Genomic DNA, 21,874 nt, shown 5'->3' with positions numbered 1-21,874 from the left:
ATTATTTTCCATCAGCCTCAATTCGAACCTTTTGCCGAATCAGCTCTTCCAAACTTTGATCTTTTGGACGGGGCTAGTCTACCTGTTCGCCTTTTTATTCCGTGAGACAAAAACTACCGTTGTTGCAAACAATTGGGCCTATAGCGACTTATTGTAGAAACAAGGCACGCTGTGAAAAATGCGGAGAGGATCATGAAAAGTTTTCCTACTGTGGAGAGACTCCGCATGATCTCTCGACATATCCTATATATAAATTATGTGGGGACAAAATGAAACATTATTTTAAGGAACGCTCCGATAATGCAAAAAACGCTACGCCACCGACAGCGAACAATTTCTACGTTTCCTTGTGCACTAAAGAGCGAGAGTCCGACCATCCCATTGTGGGAACATCTTCGGTGCTTATAAATTTCCGAAAGAGGAAAATCAGTTTTCTCTCCTACGCTTCCTCGTAAAGGCCTGAGAGTGTCCTTTGAACCTTAGAAACTAGTAGAAATTTTCACACGGCACATCAAAAACACCAAGTGTCGCTATATTTCAGTCCCTACATTGTCCCCCAGATTTTACACAATGCGATTAAAGGTCAGACGAAACGAGTACCCGACACGAACAACCGTGAACAATCTTCTACTTTGTGGTGGGCAGAGACTGCTTAGAATTATACGTGAAAGAGACTTTTGAACGTTGGATCGCCCGAATTTTTCCCAACATACGCGACGCTACAAATGCAAATGAAAAACTTGACGAAAGCTGAAAAACGCGTCGACGGATCAACAGACAGATCATCAGAGAAACAATGTTTTGTCTGGTGGCTAGGGCCTACGTTATGTATTCGATTCCTCCTCTGATTGGAATACACGGAACGTTCGCCATATGATGGCAGCTATGCATCGCTTTTATGCTAATTTTTATGACAGTAGTTGTGAGTGCAATTATAAAAGAGGCTGTGCTGTCAACATTCTCCCCTCAAAATTGACGATTTTATATTTACCTATCAACGACCATGCCTACGTCGTTACAGTTACTAGAGGCTCTACGTTTGATGGAACATGGAAAGCACTCTTTGTATTCGCTGGAGAAAATATGGGAGTTTTTGAGTACTTTATCTGAAAAATCATAGCAGATTACCTTAGTTTGAATTCTTTCGCAGTGCTCCATTACGGGTAATGAGAAGGCGGTCACTTGGATTAGAATGATAATAAGAAGGGGGACATTTAGGCATTAGAATCAGTAGCGTCTAGCTCAAATGGCACGTTCCCCATGCTGATCGGAGATTTGTGCCATTAGAAGGTTACATTTATAAAAGATCGCTCTAAAATTGGCAAATTTCGTGGAGTGATGGAAGTTTAGTAATCCCAAAGATATCAACAAACCAAGAGAATGGATGAGGGTCATGACGTCATTCGGGTGATATCTCGGGCCATGTACAATTATTGTACGTAGAACGCCCATCTCCGGCGTATTGAGGTCGTGGAGAGCGGTCTCTACACTTGTGGTGACGGTTATCGCGATATTAAACATGTTGTCTGGTCGTGCGCTAAGTATTCGGGTACCAAATCTCCGTCAAACGAATTCCTTTGGCCTCGTTCCAGTCCAGTCCGAAATGCTATATCCAATTCGTGCCTGATACTTTTTGTATGTATCAGGCAACTAGCAGTTGGGAAATTGGATTCTAAGATGATTATGACTTTCATTGGCTCAGATTTCGATAAAAATACACTGAAAAATCAAATTCAGTTTGGGCAAGGAATAGTTTTGTTCAAATAACTTTTTTTTCCTTAATAGTGCCCAACTTGAATTTTTGACGGTTGGTAGGGCACATAATTAACTATCTTGGAACAAAATTTTATCCAAATCAAAGATGGTTTTTTACATTTCTTATAAAAGAAATGTATAGAATTCGCTCAAACTTTCAAGATTTTTTCCGAGGCCCGGAGGGCCGAGTCTTATATACCAATCGACACAGCTCGACGATTTGGGACAATGTCTATGTGTGTGTGTGTCTGTGTGTGTGTGTGTGTATGTAACGGACAAATTCTCATTCGTGTTTCTCAGCAATGGCTGAACCGATCTTATCCAAACCAACTTTAAATGAAAGAACTAAAAAACAGTATGAACGCTATTAATTTGTTTTTGATTCTGATGTTTAGTTTCCAAGATATGAATGTTTGAATGCGTAAAAATGGCGTTTTTTGCAGTTTTTTTGAATTATCTGCCGAAATTGACAATATAGATTAACAATTTATATGTTTTTAGACAGCTTTAACGAATACCTTTCGAACAAGCTATAGATTGTTGAAATCGGACTATTATCAAAAGAGATATTTAACATTAAATGCGGACGAAAGATTTTTATCATTTCCCATTGCCAGAAATATGGCCAAAAACATGTAATCTATTATTAACGCCAAAACGGCTTATTTTAGGTCAATAGTATCTTCAGAGAATTTAATGCAGGAAATATGCCCTTTCTTTTGGTATTGTGCTTTTGCTGATTAATCCCCCTATGAGTGAGATATTTTCACAAATTTTCTTGGAAGTGATTATATCGAAATGATGCCTTCTACAAATTTGTAGCTCTTACTTTTGCGAATAACTTTACTGAAGACTTCATATATCTATTTTGAATACTTTAAAAGTTATGGCTTGTTGTTTGTGGATTACTCTTTGTCGCCTATTTATTGTTCAATATAGAAATAATCCATTGAAATAAGCCAAACATTATTTCGACAAATCGAATTTTGTATTTCATTTTTCTATCTACAACCGCAAGAAATAATCACCGAACACTTCCAAGTTGTCTGGAAGGAACTTGATAACTTATCAGTGCAAAAATGTTCATTTGTGCGAACCTTCTGACTGCAATTTTTCTAACTAATCACCATCGGATCGATCTGAAACATATCGGAAAATGAAAAGCCAAATAAATAACTCCAAGCAACGGCGTAGCCCAGAGAAGGTTTTGGGGTTTAACACCACACAACGCCCTCCACCCCCCCCCACCACACCCCAAAAAAATATTGGATTGAAGTTGAAAATTTATTGATGCAGACTGATTTAATTCAATATTACAATAACAATGATCTGATCCGTACATTGATAACCTGTTGTTGCATACATCATGAGGACTTTTGATAAATTGTCGGAATGGGGTCCTGATATGTAACTGATCTATTGGTCTTGATTTCACAGTTGTCTAATAGCATCAATATCAAATTCCTGCCTGAAAACATTCCAATAGAAAATTACAGAGTTCTGTAATCAGTCATAGTCCTCAGATTTATTTTCAAATTGATCTCGCTTTTGTAGAGATGTACTGTTATAAGGGTCTTTATTTAATAGGAAGAGAAGTTAAAATTGATTTAATGTCTATGAAGCATAGAACTGCTCACCAAAAAAATGCATAACTTTCAACATTTGCTAAAAATGTTCTTGCCTTTCTCATTCACTCTAAAATTCGTCAATCTAATCCCGACCCGGAGGGCCGAGTGTCATATGCCAATCGACTGAGTTCGTCGAGATCGGAAAATGCCTGTGTGTGTATGTATGTGTGTATGTGGAAAAAATGTGACCTCTGTTTCTCAGAAATGGCTGAACCGATTTGCACAAAGTTAGTGTCAAATGAAAGGTACAACCTTCCCATCGGCTGCTATTGAATTTTTTATTGATTGGACTTCCGGTTCCGGAGTTACGAGTTGAAGAGTGCAATCACACAGCAAATTCCCATATAAACTGAAATGAAAAATTTTCAAAATCAAATTTGAATTTTTGATGCCAAATGACTTTAAAATGCATGAAACATTGAGATGTTTGACAAAAATTGACTCATACCGGCCCAGAGGGAGTATGCAGTGAGGGGTTGCTACTTTAAAATTAAAACTAGTTTAAAATTTCTTAACAAGTTGAAAATTTTCGGCAGGATCTGGACCTCCCGGACCTTTCTTCATGATCCGCCGCTAGTTTCAAGCGATGTTTCAGTATCACATAGTATCTCAAGATCGTGGCTGTCGATCCATTGTATGTATGTGCAAATCATACTGAACATGTAATATTCATTTCCACCATTGTATTGAACATAACCAGCCATGGAATCGTAGCCTGGACAAATGAGACAAGCACAATTGCACCACTAGGTGGATTAAGACAGGTTTTTTTGGGAATGCGTCGAGTTGAGACGAAAACGTAATCTGATTAATATCGAGGATAACACTTTCCGAATGTAGAGAGAAATTTATGAAAAATGACGATTTCCATTCGATTCTAGCAGGTTCTGATCGATTTTGATGAGCATTTGATTTTTGTTGTATGACCAATTATATGTATAAGTCAAATGTTTAAAAACAGTAATTTTAGGTCAAGATAGCATCATTTTGAAACCGTCAACTTCGGAGGTTTAGTATCTTCGATAAGTTTTACAAACGTTAAACAGCGCATCATTGATAAAATAATTTTGACGGCATATCGTCTAAGAAGTATTTATGGTGATTTTTCTCAGGTTCATATTCATGACTACAATAAAGTCTCAACAAATTCGCTAGACACGAACTCTATTACTATTTTCTGGAAAATTAATTCTGCATAATTTTAAAACTTCAAAAATTACGGTTTCGGAATTATGCCGTTTGTACAGTATGATCAATTTTCACCAAACCCCCACCAAACCGATTTTCTGGCTACGCCGCTGACTTCAAGTAAGTAGAAACAAAGTCGTTCTACACTCGTTCACAAGAAACTTCTTCGAATGCTGAATATCTATTATAATACATTGAAACCCCGATTTTATCAGCCAAATATGAACATATGTTTGATGGGCTCTAGCAGACGAACAAGACTGAATTCGAGTAAATCCTTTCATGTTTTCTGTATCATGAAGATGGAAATATGCAAAAATAAAAAGTTCATCATAATCAGAAATAGTTATCAGACTACATCAAGGGACCGGAAGAATATTTTAACAGCTTCAGTTTATCATAAAGAAAAAAAATTGCCCGATTTAGTCAATGTCCCCATTTTGTCAGCCTAAAATAAACCATGAGACTGATAAAAATGAGTCTTTATTGTATGTATTATTCACTGTGTTTCACATTAATAACTACATTTCATTTTTGGGGATTTTTTATTGTATCGAACTACAACAATTTTTAGGTAATTTTCAAGGGGTTTTTTTATAGACTTCTTCCAAAATTTGGCGAACCTATTCCAATTCGTATACCAATTAATTGGTATACTTAAGGGTTAATATGTTGCAGATAGAGAAAATACTGAAATTTTCAGCTTTTTTCTAACACAATATTACGAAAGATTATTAAACAATTTTTCTTAATAAGTTTGTGAAAATTATAAACTATTTGAAATTTTTTTATAGTATAATTTTTTTTTATTCAACCGTGATTTTTTAATAAATAGTGACCATCGCTTTACAACGTCTAGTCTATTTTTCATGGCTTGCGGTGAGCACCATCTCTCGAATTGCTGAACTGAAAATTATGGAATAGAAATTAATTTTTAGTATTCTTTACTTTACTCGCCGCGCAGATTACTCTGAATTAGACTCGCTGGTGCCCTAAGACGATTTCGCTAGATTTTCAGAGCACTGTGCACCCAGTGCATTAACGCAAGTGACGGAAGGTTATCGAAAAGTTCGTTTTCGAGAGGTTTTTATTTGTTCTTTGGTATTAGGATTAGCGATAATAATTCAAATCAAGGATACTACTGGGAAGTCACCTTTAGAAAAAGTCGATGCCGAAGTAAAATTTGGAACTATGCACGCATGCACTTCAGAGATAGCGTGATATCGGGAGCTGCGATTTCATTTCAACCCTTTTTTGTGAAAATGGCGATACTTACAAATGTAAACATAAGGCTTTTTTCCTACATGCGAATGAGGGCTTTGAAACGCAACCAATTAACTTAAAAATTTTGATTCTACGATATTGCTTTCTTTAACTACAGCAAAAAATACAACGGGTGAAACTGTATTTTTGTTTGTTTATTTAAAGTTTCGCCCTCCACGCTCCATGCAAACAAACAGGGCGATACTTTTTTTGCTAGCAGTTTAGAAGCGAAACTGTCATTTTCGTATTTTTTTAGGATTATCAAGCTGATACCAGCTGTAAATATTAACAATGATCGCTATTGAAAAAACTCGGACGAAATCGGTGGTGTAAAACGGTAGTTATTGTAAAAAAACGTAAGGGCGATACTTCAATGCTGATAGGTGGAACTGAAAAAGTAAACAATCGCCAAAAAGGCGATACTATCATTTTGTCAATTTCAATAGCAAAAACAAATTTTAATTTAATAATTTCAAATACTTTATGAAGTTTTGGGTTTCGATCACTGAATCATGCAATCTAGGATGTAAAAAACAGTTCTTAAATCGGAAATAAAACCAAGTATCGCTAGTATCGCCCTTTTCAAGAAAAAGCGTTGATTTCTTAGTTCTCAGTCGCGTTGGTAATTTGAGTAAAGTATAAACTTCAAATCGATTCAAAAAAATGCGATTTTTTTGGCTCAGTACAATATATAACCCCTTTAGGAAAATTCAGTTTTCCCACCACAATTTAGATATTTTATTAACAGAGCATTTACAATAATTCGATTGTATGTCTATTTTTTGGGCCATTTTTTCGCTTCCCATTGATTTGATTTGAGATTTCTAGCACTGATGTTGTCCTATGCTGATTTGAGCGATTCTCTGAGTCCTGCCACTATCCCATGTAGTATGTGTTATCAAAAACATCGCGAAGCATCAAGTTCTAAATGTTCTCAAACGATATAATATATATCCGAAGAGAGTGATAAGAGTTATAAGAAATGTCTCGTCACACTGTTAGGTGGATTAAAAGCGTTTTTATAAATGGACTTTAAATTTTTAAAATCGATTTTTTCTAGTGTAGAAGTCGATAAAGAATTTTTTCTATATTTTATTAAAAAATTTGACTAATTTTGTGATAATCGCTCCTACAAAAGTTTTTGTAGGATTTGTCATTTTTAGACTATAGCCATTTGAAAAAATTGGTAAAAAATATTTAACCCTTTTCAAAAGACAGTCTAGATAATTTTTGGAAAAATAAAGCGCGCAAAGTGGCTTTTTGTGACAAAGTTCTCATGTACAGAAAGTTTTGTTAAAATCTGAAAGGGTGCTACCCACATTTGTTCGAGTTGGCGCGAAATTCGTCATGCGCACGAATGATATTGCGCATCTTGAAACGAAATATTTTGTGTATGAACGCAAATGCCGATTTGAATTGATTGCATGTTTGTCCAATAGACCGGCAACAATTTTGACTTTTTTCAGAACACTGCTAATTAGAGCGGTACTTGGATGAACAAATCATATGCAAAATATGAGCTATATCCGATAGCTCTCGTTTCCACAAGAGGTTTCAAGTTTCTATTGGAATTTATATGGAAGCTCGGAAATAAAAACTTAAAATCCAATAAGAAATTGCACAGTAACTGTGCATTAAACCGGCAATAATTTTGATTTTTTTCTGGATCACTGCTAATTCGAATGGTATTTGTTAATGATAATCATTTGAAAAATATGAGCTTTTTCCGATAGCTCTAGTTCAGCCACAAGAGGTTTCAAGTTTCTTTAGTAACTCGGAAATAAAAATGTAAATTCCAATAAAAAAAAATTCACATTAACTCTGCGTACCTCAAAACTTACGGTCGCGTAGTTTATTTTATATCGAAAAGCTTTGTTGAAGATCGCATATTGATTGGAGGTTCCCCAAAAAAGTTATTGAACTTTGAAGACCAACCATTTTTTTTTGAAAATTCCTATTCTAAGCATATGCGAGAAAGAGAGGCAACACATAACCTCATATGAGAATATCTTTTTACTGCAAAATCGGATCGATTGGCAGTCTTCGGCAATGTAGATCCTTACATCTAATTTGGAATGCATTTTGGAATGCACAAGATGATACTGGCATTTTGTACTGAATTTCTTGGTTCAATTGTCCATTTTTCATATATTTTCACATACAAACTTGAAAATTCTTGCAAGTGAACTAGAGTTTTCGGAAAAAGCTCACATTTGACAAATGGTATGTGAAGCCAAATACCGTTTGATTTAACAGTGTTTCGAAAAAAGTCAAAATTGTTGCTGGTCTATTGCATAGGGTTCAATATTGTCGCATACACCAAAAAAGAACAGACCTAATTAAAAAGCACCGCTGCAATTAAGAAGTACTACTACTACAAATCGCCTGCCAGATCATACGTGGGCGCAGCGATTTTTTTACAACTACGTAATGGGATGTGGTAAAATATTTTGACGGAAGCCAACCTTGATGTAGATTTCTTCGTCCATCAAAATAGGACTCGGTTCGGTGAGCAACTGAGCGTTGAACTTCCGGGAAACGAACGAGCACATTTAGCTTCCCGTTTCGGTTCGGTGACGTCTGCCTTGTGAGAATCAATCATTAACACTAAAGCCGGATGCATCAAATTGGAGGCCAGCGCGACCAGCCCTATAGAATTATTGCTTAAGTAACTTCAGCAAATTCACAGCTGATATGAGATGCTCTAGAAAAGGTGTAAGCGACAATATTTTTCTTAGCTTTCCATGGAATATGATGAAGCTTCTTATTCTAATCAAAGCTATATTATTCGATAATAAATAAAAAAAAGAAAAAAAACAACAAGAGGCAATCACCTCAACAGGTAACTGTTCTTATCATTACCCTGTACCCGACTGGAATGAAAACACAATATCTCCATTCCACGAGAACAAGTATTGTTCGACCTCCTCGTAAAACTGCTACCATGAGCGAGTTTGTGCATCAGCGACTTCCAGCAGGTCACTCGAAGAATAAATTGTTGTAAAATGCCTAGCCGTCGTCTAGTCCTCCTCGCAGAGGTATCAGTTTGTTGATTTAGGAATACTTTATCCAGTGGAACATGTCTATGAATTAAAAGGATATATTTGCGATCCGATAACGACAGTTTGCATTAACTAGTCAACTAATGAGCAATAATGTCGGAGCAGAGAGTCAGATTTAAAATCGTTTGCCTTCCAAGTCGTGCTAATGATGGTATGGACAATTTTCTGCATTGTGTATATGTAGGTTTACGCTGCTCCAATATTCCATCAATTCCTAGCTTTAAATTTACATCTGAGCTACCTCAAAGGATGTGATAATCATTTGTATGACTGATGGAAGTGAAACCATTTTGTTTGAACTCGGGACTTGGTCGGGTTCTAGCCCAATCTATTGTCTGTTCATATATTTTAACACTAGTTGGAGCCTTATTCGAACGGAAGCGAAAAGATTGTGAAGATCGGCTTTAGATCTGTGGTCGTATGCAGGCAGCGAAGGAAAACAAACGATGCGCGTGAAATTGTTAGGGTATGCGTCATACAAAATAAAGCTTTTAGCACAATGCAATGCTTATTCTTGGCCGCTCAAAATAATTTCATATTCTCTTCATAAAGAACATCAGTTGTGTACTATGATATTGATTTTTTTGCAAATCCAAGAGCAAATGCAATTTGTTTATGTGAAAGGTGAAAAAGTTCTGGCAATGATCGTAGATCTCTGGAGTAATGCATTATTGACTAAAAGTATAAATGAAAGCACTCCCGGTGGATGACTGTCCGGAGTTCATGTTTCTCGATAAGGATTTTTTGAAAATTGATCTAGGACCACTAGCCTATTCCATCGTCCATCACCCTTTGGTCAAGAAACTGTTCACGCTCTAACAACGTTACGTACTCCATCAGTTTCAAATTACTACGTGTATTTTCATAATGTGCTAACAGCAGATAGCTCATGTTGAATAATCTGCGAGGATTCAAACGAGAACATTCAATTTCTCTCAAACGTAATCCAAACGAAAAAGTTAAGCAAATCCTTGATACACTAAAAAAAATCCAAATAAAAAAATTCGACATTTCTCGGTGAGACAAGTATAGGTTCAATATGATGCCCAAAATGTGTAACTAGAACATGTATAGGTACTTTTCGTATGGAGTCATTGCCCAACTCTTTTTAGTTGGGTTTTAATTGAGTAATTTCATTTTTTACTAAATACTAAATTTTACTAAATAATATTTATAAATTACCAACAGTGGTAATATTGAATTTAAAAAAAAAGCTGACTATGCCTACTTTTTAGTGTATGAAGGATTTATCAAGTCTGACCTTCAACATGTTTATTTACGACGCGTATTGATGATATTGATGTGGAGCTCAAGTAGTGGGTCATTTTAGTCCAATAATTTTTTTCATAGAAATTTTAATAAAAAGAAACAGCCTTGTTTTGCATTTCTCACATAAGAAATTTATAGGATTCGCTTCATAAGATCTCCTACTAATCTTCTACATTTGTTAATATCTAAGCTTATTTGATGTGTACGATGTAATTGTGAAAGCTTAGGAAGACAAAACTGTTTTTGTCAGCTGTTTTTCCCTACAAATGGTTTGTGCTTTTTAGTATAGAGCAGAGTAGCTCGTGGAGAAAAAAAATAAATTTTCATCCTACTTGGCAAAGAAAATATTGGAATTGCGACAAAATTTGCAAAATGTTCGTATTATGAGAAAACTATAACTAGTTTTGGTTCAAAGCTTGTTTTCTCCTGAAGATGAAGTGATATCACTTCGAAACGTTGCACTATGGAAAGGGATGTGACTAAAAATCGAAAACTGCATCAATTCCATTTTTTATTCATTTCTTTACTCTATACCACGGTGCTACAGTGATTTTGTACTTTTCAAGTGACCTGGTATAGGTTATAGATTTCATCAAATGCTACACGAAATAATGTATGAAAAATGTTGTAAACCCTCAAAATCTTTATTACGATTTTTCAGAGCTTTCTGCACTAAAAAAATTTTACACGGTCATTTTTCAACCGATTTTAAATTTGTTCTGGAAAGAAGAAGAAATTACCTTTCCGGCGGTGTGCTAAGTTATGTTCTTTTGTCAAAAATTCTTTGCGGTTTTGAGGCAACAATATGAAACTTATCATTATTTTGCGATTTTTTCATTAAAACTAGAAAAATTGCTCAACATTTTGTATTAGAAAGCGGATTTCGATCGATTTTATCTCTAAAATTCTATTAAATCAAAGATGGTTTCCAATAAAAATGTTGAGCAATTTTTTTATTTTTTATTAAAAAATCGCAAAATTATGGTTACTTTCATTTTTTTTATCTCGATTATAGAGATTTTAACCCTAAGGTCATTCGCCTCTTCGGGTTAGAAAAGTCTCTTAAGAAAAATTTCTAACCCTGTGTGCGGGGTTGGGACTAGGACCCAGGTGAGCTGCGTATAAGACAATCGATTTACCAACTACGCCATACCCGCCCACAATTCTTGTCTTGGTTACTTTCATATTCTTGTCCCAAAACCACATAGTACTTTTAACAAAAGAACATGACATAGCATACCGTTGAAAAGGTAATTTCTTCTTCTTTCTGAAACACCTAGAGGATTGAAAAGCGGTTGAAAAATGACCGCGCAGAAAAATTTTTCATAACGAAAATCCTGAAAAATAGTCTTCTGCTATAAATCAATATTTTGAGGGTATCGTAAATCGGGGTGACATTGATCACTTTTCGAAGTAATTATTGCATATTTTTTGACGCAAAACATATTTTTTGGGTTTAATATTTTTAACAAGATTCAATGATTTTACCTAAAATTGTCCGCTTACAGCTATTTTTCCAAAAATAATTTCAAGTTGAAGTCCGTTTTCGTATTCTGGGGTGACTTTGATAACCTGCATGTTCACTCATATTAAGTTTTTGATGTCAATGTGTTCCATTCAAATGTTTGTTTAAACTAATTTTGAAAAGATACTCATTGTTAAATAGATGTTAATTAGTATTGTACAAAGTGTTTCAATATACTGTAAAATTTGAGTGACCAAAACTCGTATAATTTGTGTCCAACTAGAATAAAAGAATCTGCTAAATTTATTTCATTTCAGTGGTTTATCAATCAAAGTTCCATCCATTTTAACACGTTGAAATATTGAATAAAAAAAATTATTTCTAATTTTAGCTTGAAATAATTTGAAATAATTGCCAACTAGTTTCACAAAACATTGTTTGTAAAATAAGCAAACTCATGAAAGCAAATTTGGCACATCCCATTTTAAAGAAAAATAAAAACTTGCTCTGAATTTATTACTCTTGCTAAAATCTGAGTATTATTTATTTTATAAAAAATTGAGACTTTACGAAGCTTCGTAAAAATAAGGTAAAGTCAAATTTCGGTTTTTTGTTGTTTTTGTGCCAAAAAACCGAACAATGTACTCAAAAAGTATGACAAATCAGTATTTTTTAAGTTTAGAGTAAAACTCATTTCAAATTTAAATGATTCGGTAGACTATTCTGGCTAAATAAGCGATCTACGAAAAAAAGTTTCGAGTGATCAAAGGCACCCCGATGATCAAAGTCACTCCGGTTTACGGTATATCAAGAGGATCAAACGTGGTTTTGTGTTGTATTTGACCAGACCTACAACCTTTAATAGATCACTTACATCCATTTTTTTTATTTTGTAGCATCGTGTAATTAAAGAAATTCTCGGGTATCTCAGAAAAATATTTACCTTAGCTGAGTAATATGAATGTTTGAAAATGAAAATCAAAAAAAAAAAACATTCCTCGTACGTTTTTTAAACTCTTCGTATCTCTATTAAATATTGATTGAAAAAATGTGTTCAAATATGTCATTTGAAAACTAAGAATATAATGAATAATTAGTATAGAAATGGTGGACAATCTAGTACATACATTAGTTATGGAAATTTACGTTTCGATTTCGTCTCATCAGAATCCGACACTAACTTGGTGACAGGACTAAGCTAGCGCCGGATTCACGTTGGATAAAAAAACGGAAACACTATTTGTGTTTTGTTTTGTGTTCAGTTCATGTATTCTACAAGTAAATTAGCGAGAATCAGAGTTTATGCATTGGACAAATAGTGGACATTGGACAGATAGTTGATATGACGCATTATTCTACATGTAAATTAGCGAGGATCAGAGTTTATGCATTGGACAGATTTTTGCCATACACATTACTGTATAGCACAAATGCTACTGATTTGTACTGAAATTCCCAAGCTACCTTTTTCATGATCAACGTGACAAAAAATTAAAAAAAATAAGAATTTCAAAAATGTTCATATCTTAACGTTCAAGTAATTTCAAAAATGTTCAAAGGCCTCAAAAATGTCCATGTCTTTATATGTCCAAGGACACTTTGGATAGCCACATGCTTTTCCAAGAATGTGAATACTGATCCCGATAGTTTGAACCATTTATTTTTCATGGTATTGGTCTGTATAGGACTCATTAAGCCATATCTCCGGAACGAGAACTCCGAACTAAATAATTCGCGATCTATGAGAATGACTGGAAAGAGGCTACATTTTAATGACTGTATAATGCACGGCTGTTGTGCTAAGGACAGTAACATAATCGCCAACATAGCCTAAACACTTGCACTCCTTTCTATTTACTTCAATGCAAATGTATACTTCGAAATACCTACCTGTCTTATTTAAAAATCGTATTCTCTTTCAATCAATCTCTGCAAGCCCCTTGCAAGCACTGTTAATATTATCTAGAAAATTTACTATTTCCAATTACGCATTAAAATACTGGACCTAAAAATTGTACTCTGTGCAAAAATCTTTTTTCAGAAATCGGTGACCGAAATGATATCTTTGAATTCAGAAGCAAAATTGAATGTTCAAGTTTCCTGATAACTAATAAGGGTCCACCAAAAAGTAGAATCACCAGATAATCTTAAACGACGTCGTAAAGAAAAGAAAAACGAAAACGTAAAGCTAAAAGCATGAAAGAATGGAAACACTGGAAAGAGCATTGTATATTAGCCATTTTCTCAAATAATGGTATTTTCACAGACGTTTGGGAACTTTCTCAAATAATGGTTCGTATAATTCATTTCATTCATTTAAATTATTTAAATCATTTATTTTAAAATTTCGTTCGGTATATTTTTTCAGTTTATTCATTTTATGGATATAATTCATATCTTAATTTAACTTATTTTATTTCACTGTTTTCATTTCATGTATTTTATTCATTATTTACAGCTCATATATTGTATGCAGTTTCCTCATTTTCAGTCATCCTTTTCGTCCACACACAGACACAGATTAATTTATTCTATTATTTTCACAACTCTTTTCCTATCGTTTAATTTTTCATTTTAATCATTAAATTCATTAATTTTTTTCATTCTTTTATTAAATTTTATTCATGTTGATTACTTTATTCGTTCTACTTATTTTATTGATTCTATAAATTGTATCCGTATTATTCTTTTTATTTGTTTTATTAATTTGATTTATTTATTTCATTTCTATTTCTATTTTATTCAGTTTAGTCATTTTATTCGATCTACCAATTTTAATAATTTCAATATTTTAAAATTTCTTATAATTTCGTTGATTTCAATAATTTAATAATTTTATTGATTTTATAATTATTAATAATTTTATTATAATTATTAATTTCATCATTATTTTTTTAATTTTACCCTTTTTAGTCTTATTCATTTGATTATTTTATTAATTTCATCAATTGTACTAATATTTTTAATCTGATTAATTTTATTATTTAATTAACTTTACCAGTTATATTATTTTTATTATTTTTTTAAGTTTCGCTCTTTTTAATTATTTTATTCAATTAATTTTATTCAGTTTCTTCATCTTATTATTTTTTTGCTGTTCAGTTATTCATTTCATACAATTTGTTAGTTTGAATCAATTTAATATATTCTAATAATTTTATAGCTTTTTTAATGTTGGTTAATTTCTTATATAATGAGGTTAATTTGAATTATTTGTTTTATTAAATTGGTTCATACTATTTATTCTTTTGTTTCGTTATTTTTTTAATTTCATTTGATTTATTGTTTTTCTATAATTTATTTAGCTTCTTCGAGGTTTATTCGACTTGAAACTGTGAAACATCCCAGCACTAGCTGAGTGCCCAATTCGCATGTGTTCTGCAAACTAATTTGTGATTTAACCATGATGAAGATGTATAAAAAATATCTAAATAGATCAAGTCGGTTTTGCTTATATTATTAAAATCCGGTTGGGGCTTTATCGCTTGAAAAGTTTATTTTTGACCACTCTACTATTCATAGGTTTCACGGAAGTCGAAAAACGGTTCTATAAAATGGCACCCAAGAGTCTTTTAAAACTGCTAAATGATAAAATCAAATATACTCAGTCATGCCTTGATAAAACCTCGAATAACTACAAATAAAACGAACTAGAATTTGGATGGTTACTTGCGGTGCGGTGCGGTGTTCCTATAAAAATAGTTTATGGCTGCTTGATAAAATACAAACGAATCAAATTTTCGAGTATTTAACATTTTTAAGGGCCTTGTTGCCAAACTGGTTATATGAGACGCAGAAAAGATATTGATATCTCTAATTGTAAGCTGAGTAATCAATAATATCTTTACTAAATAATAATAATCGATCATTTAGCCTGAAGAAGATTCAAACTACATGTTGACAGATTGAAAGAAAGTAGGCCAGCAAACTATTTACAACGTGCAGAAACAAACCGATGGTAATTTGCCTAATTACATGAAAAGTACCCAAACAATGGCGCCATCCTCCTCCCACAAAAGAAGCGTGCCATTAAATCCAACCACGTCCGATCCGACAATAGATCATTGTCCGGTTCGTCGTCGTTCAAGCCGAAAATCGCTTCATCGTAAAATCGAATCACGTACCGCAATGGGGCCATAAATCGGGTGTCTAACTATACTTACCCCACAAGTAAGTGACGATCGTTGCCCGGAACACGTACTGCATGAAAGCACAGATCGCGATCACATGAAACAGACCGATCATCAGCACGTTGTTCCACTTGATCTCGGCATCGAACTCGTACCCGAAGTACTGCCGCAGGATATGGGTCAACCAGTGACCCCACTCGGTCTGCTTCCACTTGTTGTAGTGCTCCAGATAGGCGTTGATGTCCTGCTCGGTGGTGCTCCGGTCATCACCGAGGACCGTCTCATTATTGTTGGTATCGTTGATGACGACTTTTCCCTTCACGGGCGGGATCTTCTTCGCCATCGCGTCCTGGGCCGAATTCCCGGCTATAAACTGAACCGTGTTGATAACTCTCACCGTCATTTTGGTTTGGTTTTTTCCTCGAACTCACTAATCGAAACTTTTCGAACACAAATCCATTAACAAACAAACACTTTCACTAACTGGTTGTAACTTCAAATGTATCGCTCATTTCCACCTAGATTCTCACTTTTCAAACTTTACCCGACCTTTTTCCAGTTCGGCGGATAGGTAACGTTAATTAACTTTCTCAACCACTGCCGAGTAGGCGGCGTCGCACTGGGACGTTACTTACTCTAGGAACAGTAAACCAATCGGTTCGGACTCCAGCAGTGGAATGAAGACCCAAAAGCTAACTGGTTCGGTTAGGTTCCAACGCTAACGAATATCGTGATCGCGCGTCGCAAACAACACCTGCACAGCCCCGTCCCCTCACGCGTGTATCGATCGTTTGACTAAAAACGCTCTTCTAACGCTTGCTGTCCTCTTCAGGCGGACAGATTTTGTCGCACAACTTCCCACGAAATCTGAGTTTTCCCTTTCCCGCGACCAGCAGCAGCAACCGTAGCAGCAGATGAGCGCGTTCGAGGTGCCACACGATCCACAACACGGCGGTGCTAATGTGCTCTACTCGTATGATGGAAACTTTTGTCACTCACTCTACAATGACGGCGATGCTGTTTTTCTTTTCGTCTTCGGTTCTTGCAGCGCCAACCGATTGGTGGATACTGAGCAATGGGTCTATAAATGGCTTACCTCAAGTAGGGAGGTATCCCCGATGCACGTCCTAGGATTGAAGATTTTTCGTCGCTTGGACTTTGCAGTTTTGCAGCTGCCGTTGCTGCAGCCAAGATGATCCGCAGGGGCTAGGTTGTGGCATTCCAGCGTTGCCTCTGCGTTGGTGTTGGTGCCATTGTCTGTTGATTCGATTCATTCACAGCACACGAATGGATGCGCTTTTAATTAAGGTGTGATTTGTTGATTGCACAAGGGTTTGTCACTTCCCTAGTCCTGCTAGCTATGAGTAATTGGATCCATTTGCGTCGCCTACTGCGATGATACTGCATTTTATTTCATACATTTAGCAATTGTCACCCGAAACCGAACTAATTTACCAACAGACGAAACACATTTTGCCGAAACCTCTTCTACGCCTCGGATTTGCAATGCCGCTCCGGTGCAGGTAAGGGACCTGTTTGATGTTTTCGACCATCGATCGCCGAAATCGAAAGCAGTAGGCTAGGCGCAACCTCGTGAACGTGAGATTGTGTATGCATTTTGGCAGCTAGCCCGAGGTGCCTGTTTTTGTGTAACGTGCTCAGGTGGTGGGGGAGAGACTTGACCACGATCCAATCCGTTCGATATTATGCAGTTTTGTTGTTGCTCTTTACCTTTTGTGCACGGAGCGGGAAACCCTTCCACTGTGGACGCACACTGAGCGGTGTGCGGTGATCGGTGAACCAGATTTGAGTTTTTATTTCAATGGTAAATTGAGAGACAAAAAATATCGCTATTTTCAAGGCAACACGGATTATGCTCGATGAATTCCATCATGTCCAACTTTTTCCTTAGTCATTTAAGTTAGGTTCCAACACAATTTTTATTAGAACTATTGCGGTCAAGAAACACAAAAATTTTTTCTGATCAAACTAAAAAGAAACTAGATCTGTACTTGTATGGACAAAACTAATAATTGTTAGTATAACTCAAATGAAAGATATTGGTGCAAATTGTTGGATTTCGTGAGTGAAACTAACGCTAACCAAAACATACGGTTGTTCAAAAAAAAACAAGGGCATAAAAGGATTTATTGTAGCATCCGTTATTATGACACTCGAAACATCATTTTTGCTCAGTGTGCGTGCCGGTGTAAAGTCTGCACGTGCCTAACTAAACCGATGGAATTTCACTTTGACCTCCTGCGGGTCGCATCTCGTGCTGCAATACAATTACATCACCGTAAGGGGAACTGAACCGAAACATAGGTTTTTGGTTGTCGAACATAATATGTTGGATGAAGGAAACACTAATTCGTTTGATATTTCCTGAATATTTTTTTTTTCATTTCGATCATAGAGGTTTTTAACTGTAAGGTCATTTGCCTCTTCGGGTCAGAAAAATCTCTAAAGAGAAATCTCTAACTCTATGTGCGGGGTTGGGATTCGAACCCAGGTGAGCCGCGTACAAGGCAATCGATTTACCAACTACGCTATGCCCGCCCCATTCCTGAATAATCTATTTGTATCTTTATTTAATCAATTCGAATTTTTTTCTGATTCGAACGACTCGATGCGTTTGTTTTACAAATCCAAAGGTCAAGACTTCTACAAAAGTAAAAAATGTTACACATAATGTTAACTTTAAAAAAACCTATCTAATCCACCTAGCATTGAAATGAGACATTTCTTCTACCACTCATTTGTTCTTTCGTTTTTTTTTAAGTTTATGCGAAACACGTACACAACTAGAGATAGCAAAAATGTAATAGAGAGCGAATTAAATGAACACAACGCTTAAAACGAAAAAAATGAATAACAATAAAATGAATGACCCGAAACAAATTAAAAAATGGAAAAACGAAGATAATTCATTTTATAATATAATAGAATGACAATTGAATACACTAATGAAAGTTAATGTACTGTACCAAATGAACAAAATGAATATAATGAATAAAATAAGTAAAATAATAAAACGAAATTAATTACAATGAAATAAATAAATAAAATAGTGAAACGAATAAAATGATTAAACTAAACAAAATGAATTAAATGAATCTACGAATAAAATAAAGAAAATACATAAATTGTATTAAATGAATAAAAATCAAAATGAATAAAAAGAATTAAATTAATAAAATGCAACAAATGAACTAAATACGCCTATGAACACAATTAGTATTTAAATAAAAAGAGGATATGAATAAAATAAATAATATGAATAGAGAGAATAAAATGAATAAAACGAATACAATAAAAATGTTTGAAATTCTAGACAATCACATCAAATTGTCCAAATTTTAAATAGAAGCCTATTTTAAGACTCTTTTGGTGATATCCAACGGGAAAAACAAATCGAAATGGTCAGTTAAACGTAGGCAATTAAGTAAGTAAGTTCCAATACCTATCTCAGTGAAAACTTTTTGGTGGTATGGTGGTGTGTGATCTCTCTCTCTCTCTCTCTCTCTCTCTCTCTCTCTCTCTTTCTCTCTCTCTCTCTCTCTCTCTCTCTCTCTCTACAGACAGTGGTACGATCACTGCAGCCAACGCGATAATCATGTGTTCTTCTTGGGCCGTCGTTGCTCTGGGCTAACATATGGGTTTGTACATTGGGCCCGAGTACCAAGGGTTGCAGGTTCGAGTCCTACCTCTGGGGGGATTTTTTTCACATAATTGATTATGTTTAACTGACCATTTCGATTCGTTTTCTCCTTTGGATACCACAAAAAAATCTTAAATCAGGTATTGGCACTTACGTCAAAATCCAAACAAATTAATTAATTGTTTAGCCTCTCTTTGTTTGCTGTCTCTATCGATTATTACGGGGTCATTATAAAGATTTTCAACATTGTTTGAGTAGGACACTTTTTAACTGGACCGCTTTTTAGTTGGACAATTATTCAACTAAAAGCATGAATTCGAGTAGTATATTGTGCAAAATTACAGAAAAAATGTTAAATTGGGATTTAAGAGAAAACCAACAAATAGAGGCTCTCATTTGCACAAAGGACCTTCTGGGTTTTCTGTCCAAAATTAAACGAATAAATCAAGAAAATAAATAAAATGAATAAAATGAAAAAAATAAATAAATCGAATAAATGACGAACTACAATAAAATGATTAAAATGAATAAAATAAATTAAATTAATAAAATGCATAAAATGAACTAATTGGATGCAACAACAAAATAAATAAAACGAATCAAGGAATAAAATGACGAATATGAAAAAAATGAATAAATGGACAAAATGAATAAAATGTAAAAAATGCATAAAATGTATAAAATGCATAAAATGTATAAAATGTATAAAATGTATAAAATGTATAAAATGTATAAAATGTATAAAATGTATAAAATGTATAAAATGTATTAAATGTATAAAATGTATAAAATGTATAAAATGTATAAAAATGTATAAAATGTATAAAATGTATAAAATGTATAAAATGTATAAAATGTATAAAATGTATAAAATGTATAAAATGTATAAAATGTATAAAATGTATAAAATGTATAAAATGTATAAAATGTATAAAATGTATAAAATGTATAAAATGTATAAAATGCATAAAATGTATAAAATGTATAAAATGTATAAAATGTATAAAATGTATAAAATGTATAAAATGTATAAAATGTATAAAATGTATAAAATGTATAAAATGTATAAAATGTATAAAATGTATAAAATGTATAAAATGTATAAAATGTATCAAATGTATAAAATGTATAAAATGTATAAAATGTATAAAATGTATAAAATGTATAAAATGTATAAAATGTATAAAATGTATAAAATGTATAAAATGTATAAAATGTATAAAATGTATAAAATGTATAAAATGTATAAAATGTATAAAATGTATAAAATGTATAAAATGTATAAAATGTATAAAATGTATAAAATGTATAAAATGTATAAAATGTATAAAATGTATAAAATGCATAAAATGCATAAAATGCATAAAATGCATAAAATGCATAAAATGCATAAAATGCATAAAATGTATAAAATGTATAAAATGTATAAAATGTATAAAATGTATAAAATGCATAAAATGTATAAAATGTATAAAATGTATAAAATGTATAAAATGTATAAAATGTATAAAATGTATAAAATGTATAAAATGTATAAAATGTATAAAATGTATAAAATGTATAAAATGTATAAAATGTACAAAATGTATAAAATGTATAAAATGTATAAAATGTATAAAAAGTATAAAATGTATAAAATGTATAAAATGTATAAAATGTATAAAATGTATAAAATGTATAAAATGTATAAAATGTATAAAATGTATAAAATGTATAAAATGTATAAAATGTATAAAATGTATAAAATGTATAAAATGTATAAAATGTATAAAATGTATAAAATGTATAAAATGTATAAAATGTATAAAATGTATAAAATGTATAAAATGTATAAAATGTATAAAATGTATAAAATGTATAAAATGTATAAAATGTATAAAATGTAAAAAATGTATAAAATGTATAAAATGTATAAAATGTATAAAATGTATAAAATGTATAAAATGTATAAAATGCATAAAATGCATAAAATGCATAAAATGCATAAAATGTATAAAATGTATAAAATGTATAAAATGTATAAAATGTATAAAATGTATAAAATGTATAAAATGTATAAAATGTATAAAATGTATAAAATGTATAAAATGTATAAAATGTATAAAATGTATAAAATGTATAAAATGTATAAAATGTATAAAATGTATAAAATGTATAAAATGTATAAAATGTATAAAATGTATAAAATGTATAAAATGTATAAAATGTATAAAATGTATAAAATGTATAAAATGTATAAAATGTATAAAATGTATAAAATGTATAAAATGTATAAAATGTATAAAATGTATAAAATGTATAAAATGTATAAAATGTATAAAATGTATAAAATGTATAAAATGTATAAAATGTATAAAATGTATAAAATGTACAAAATGTACAAAATGTATAAAATGTATAAAATTATTTCAATGAATTGAACGAAATGAACGAAAGAAAAAAATAAAAAAATT

The 21,874-nt window shown here is 32.9% G+C and overlaps 2 protein-coding genes across 4 annotated transcripts in view; both read right to left on the bottom strand.

Moving 5' to 3' along the window:
- Window positions 1–16,464, bottom strand: part of LOC131677197 (stearoyl-CoA desaturase 5) — a 45,030-nt gene extending 28,566 nt beyond the window's left edge. Inside the window, exon 1 of the mRNA XM_058956903.1 lies at window positions 15,794–16,464. Coding sequence (XP_058812886.1) covers window positions 15,794–16,163 — 370 coding nt within the window. The 5' untranslated portion in view covers window positions 16,164–16,464. The remainder of the gene's footprint in view (window positions 1–15,793) is intronic.
- LOC131677187 (serine-rich adhesin for platelets) overlaps window positions 1–21,874 on the bottom strand; it is a 945,885-nt gene that overhangs the window by 909,377 nt on the left and 14,634 nt on the right. The window lies entirely within an intron of this gene.

The sequence above is a fragment of the Topomyia yanbarensis genome, chromosome 1, assembly GCF_030247195.1.
Source record: "Topomyia yanbarensis strain Yona2022 chromosome 1, ASM3024719v1, whole genome shotgun sequence".
In the NCBI taxonomy this organism is placed as follows: Eukaryota; Metazoa; Arthropoda; class Insecta; order Diptera; family Culicidae; genus Topomyia; species Topomyia yanbarensis.
Note: the sequence above shows the minus strand (reverse complement) of the source record. Positions and strands in the feature narration are given on the sequence as shown.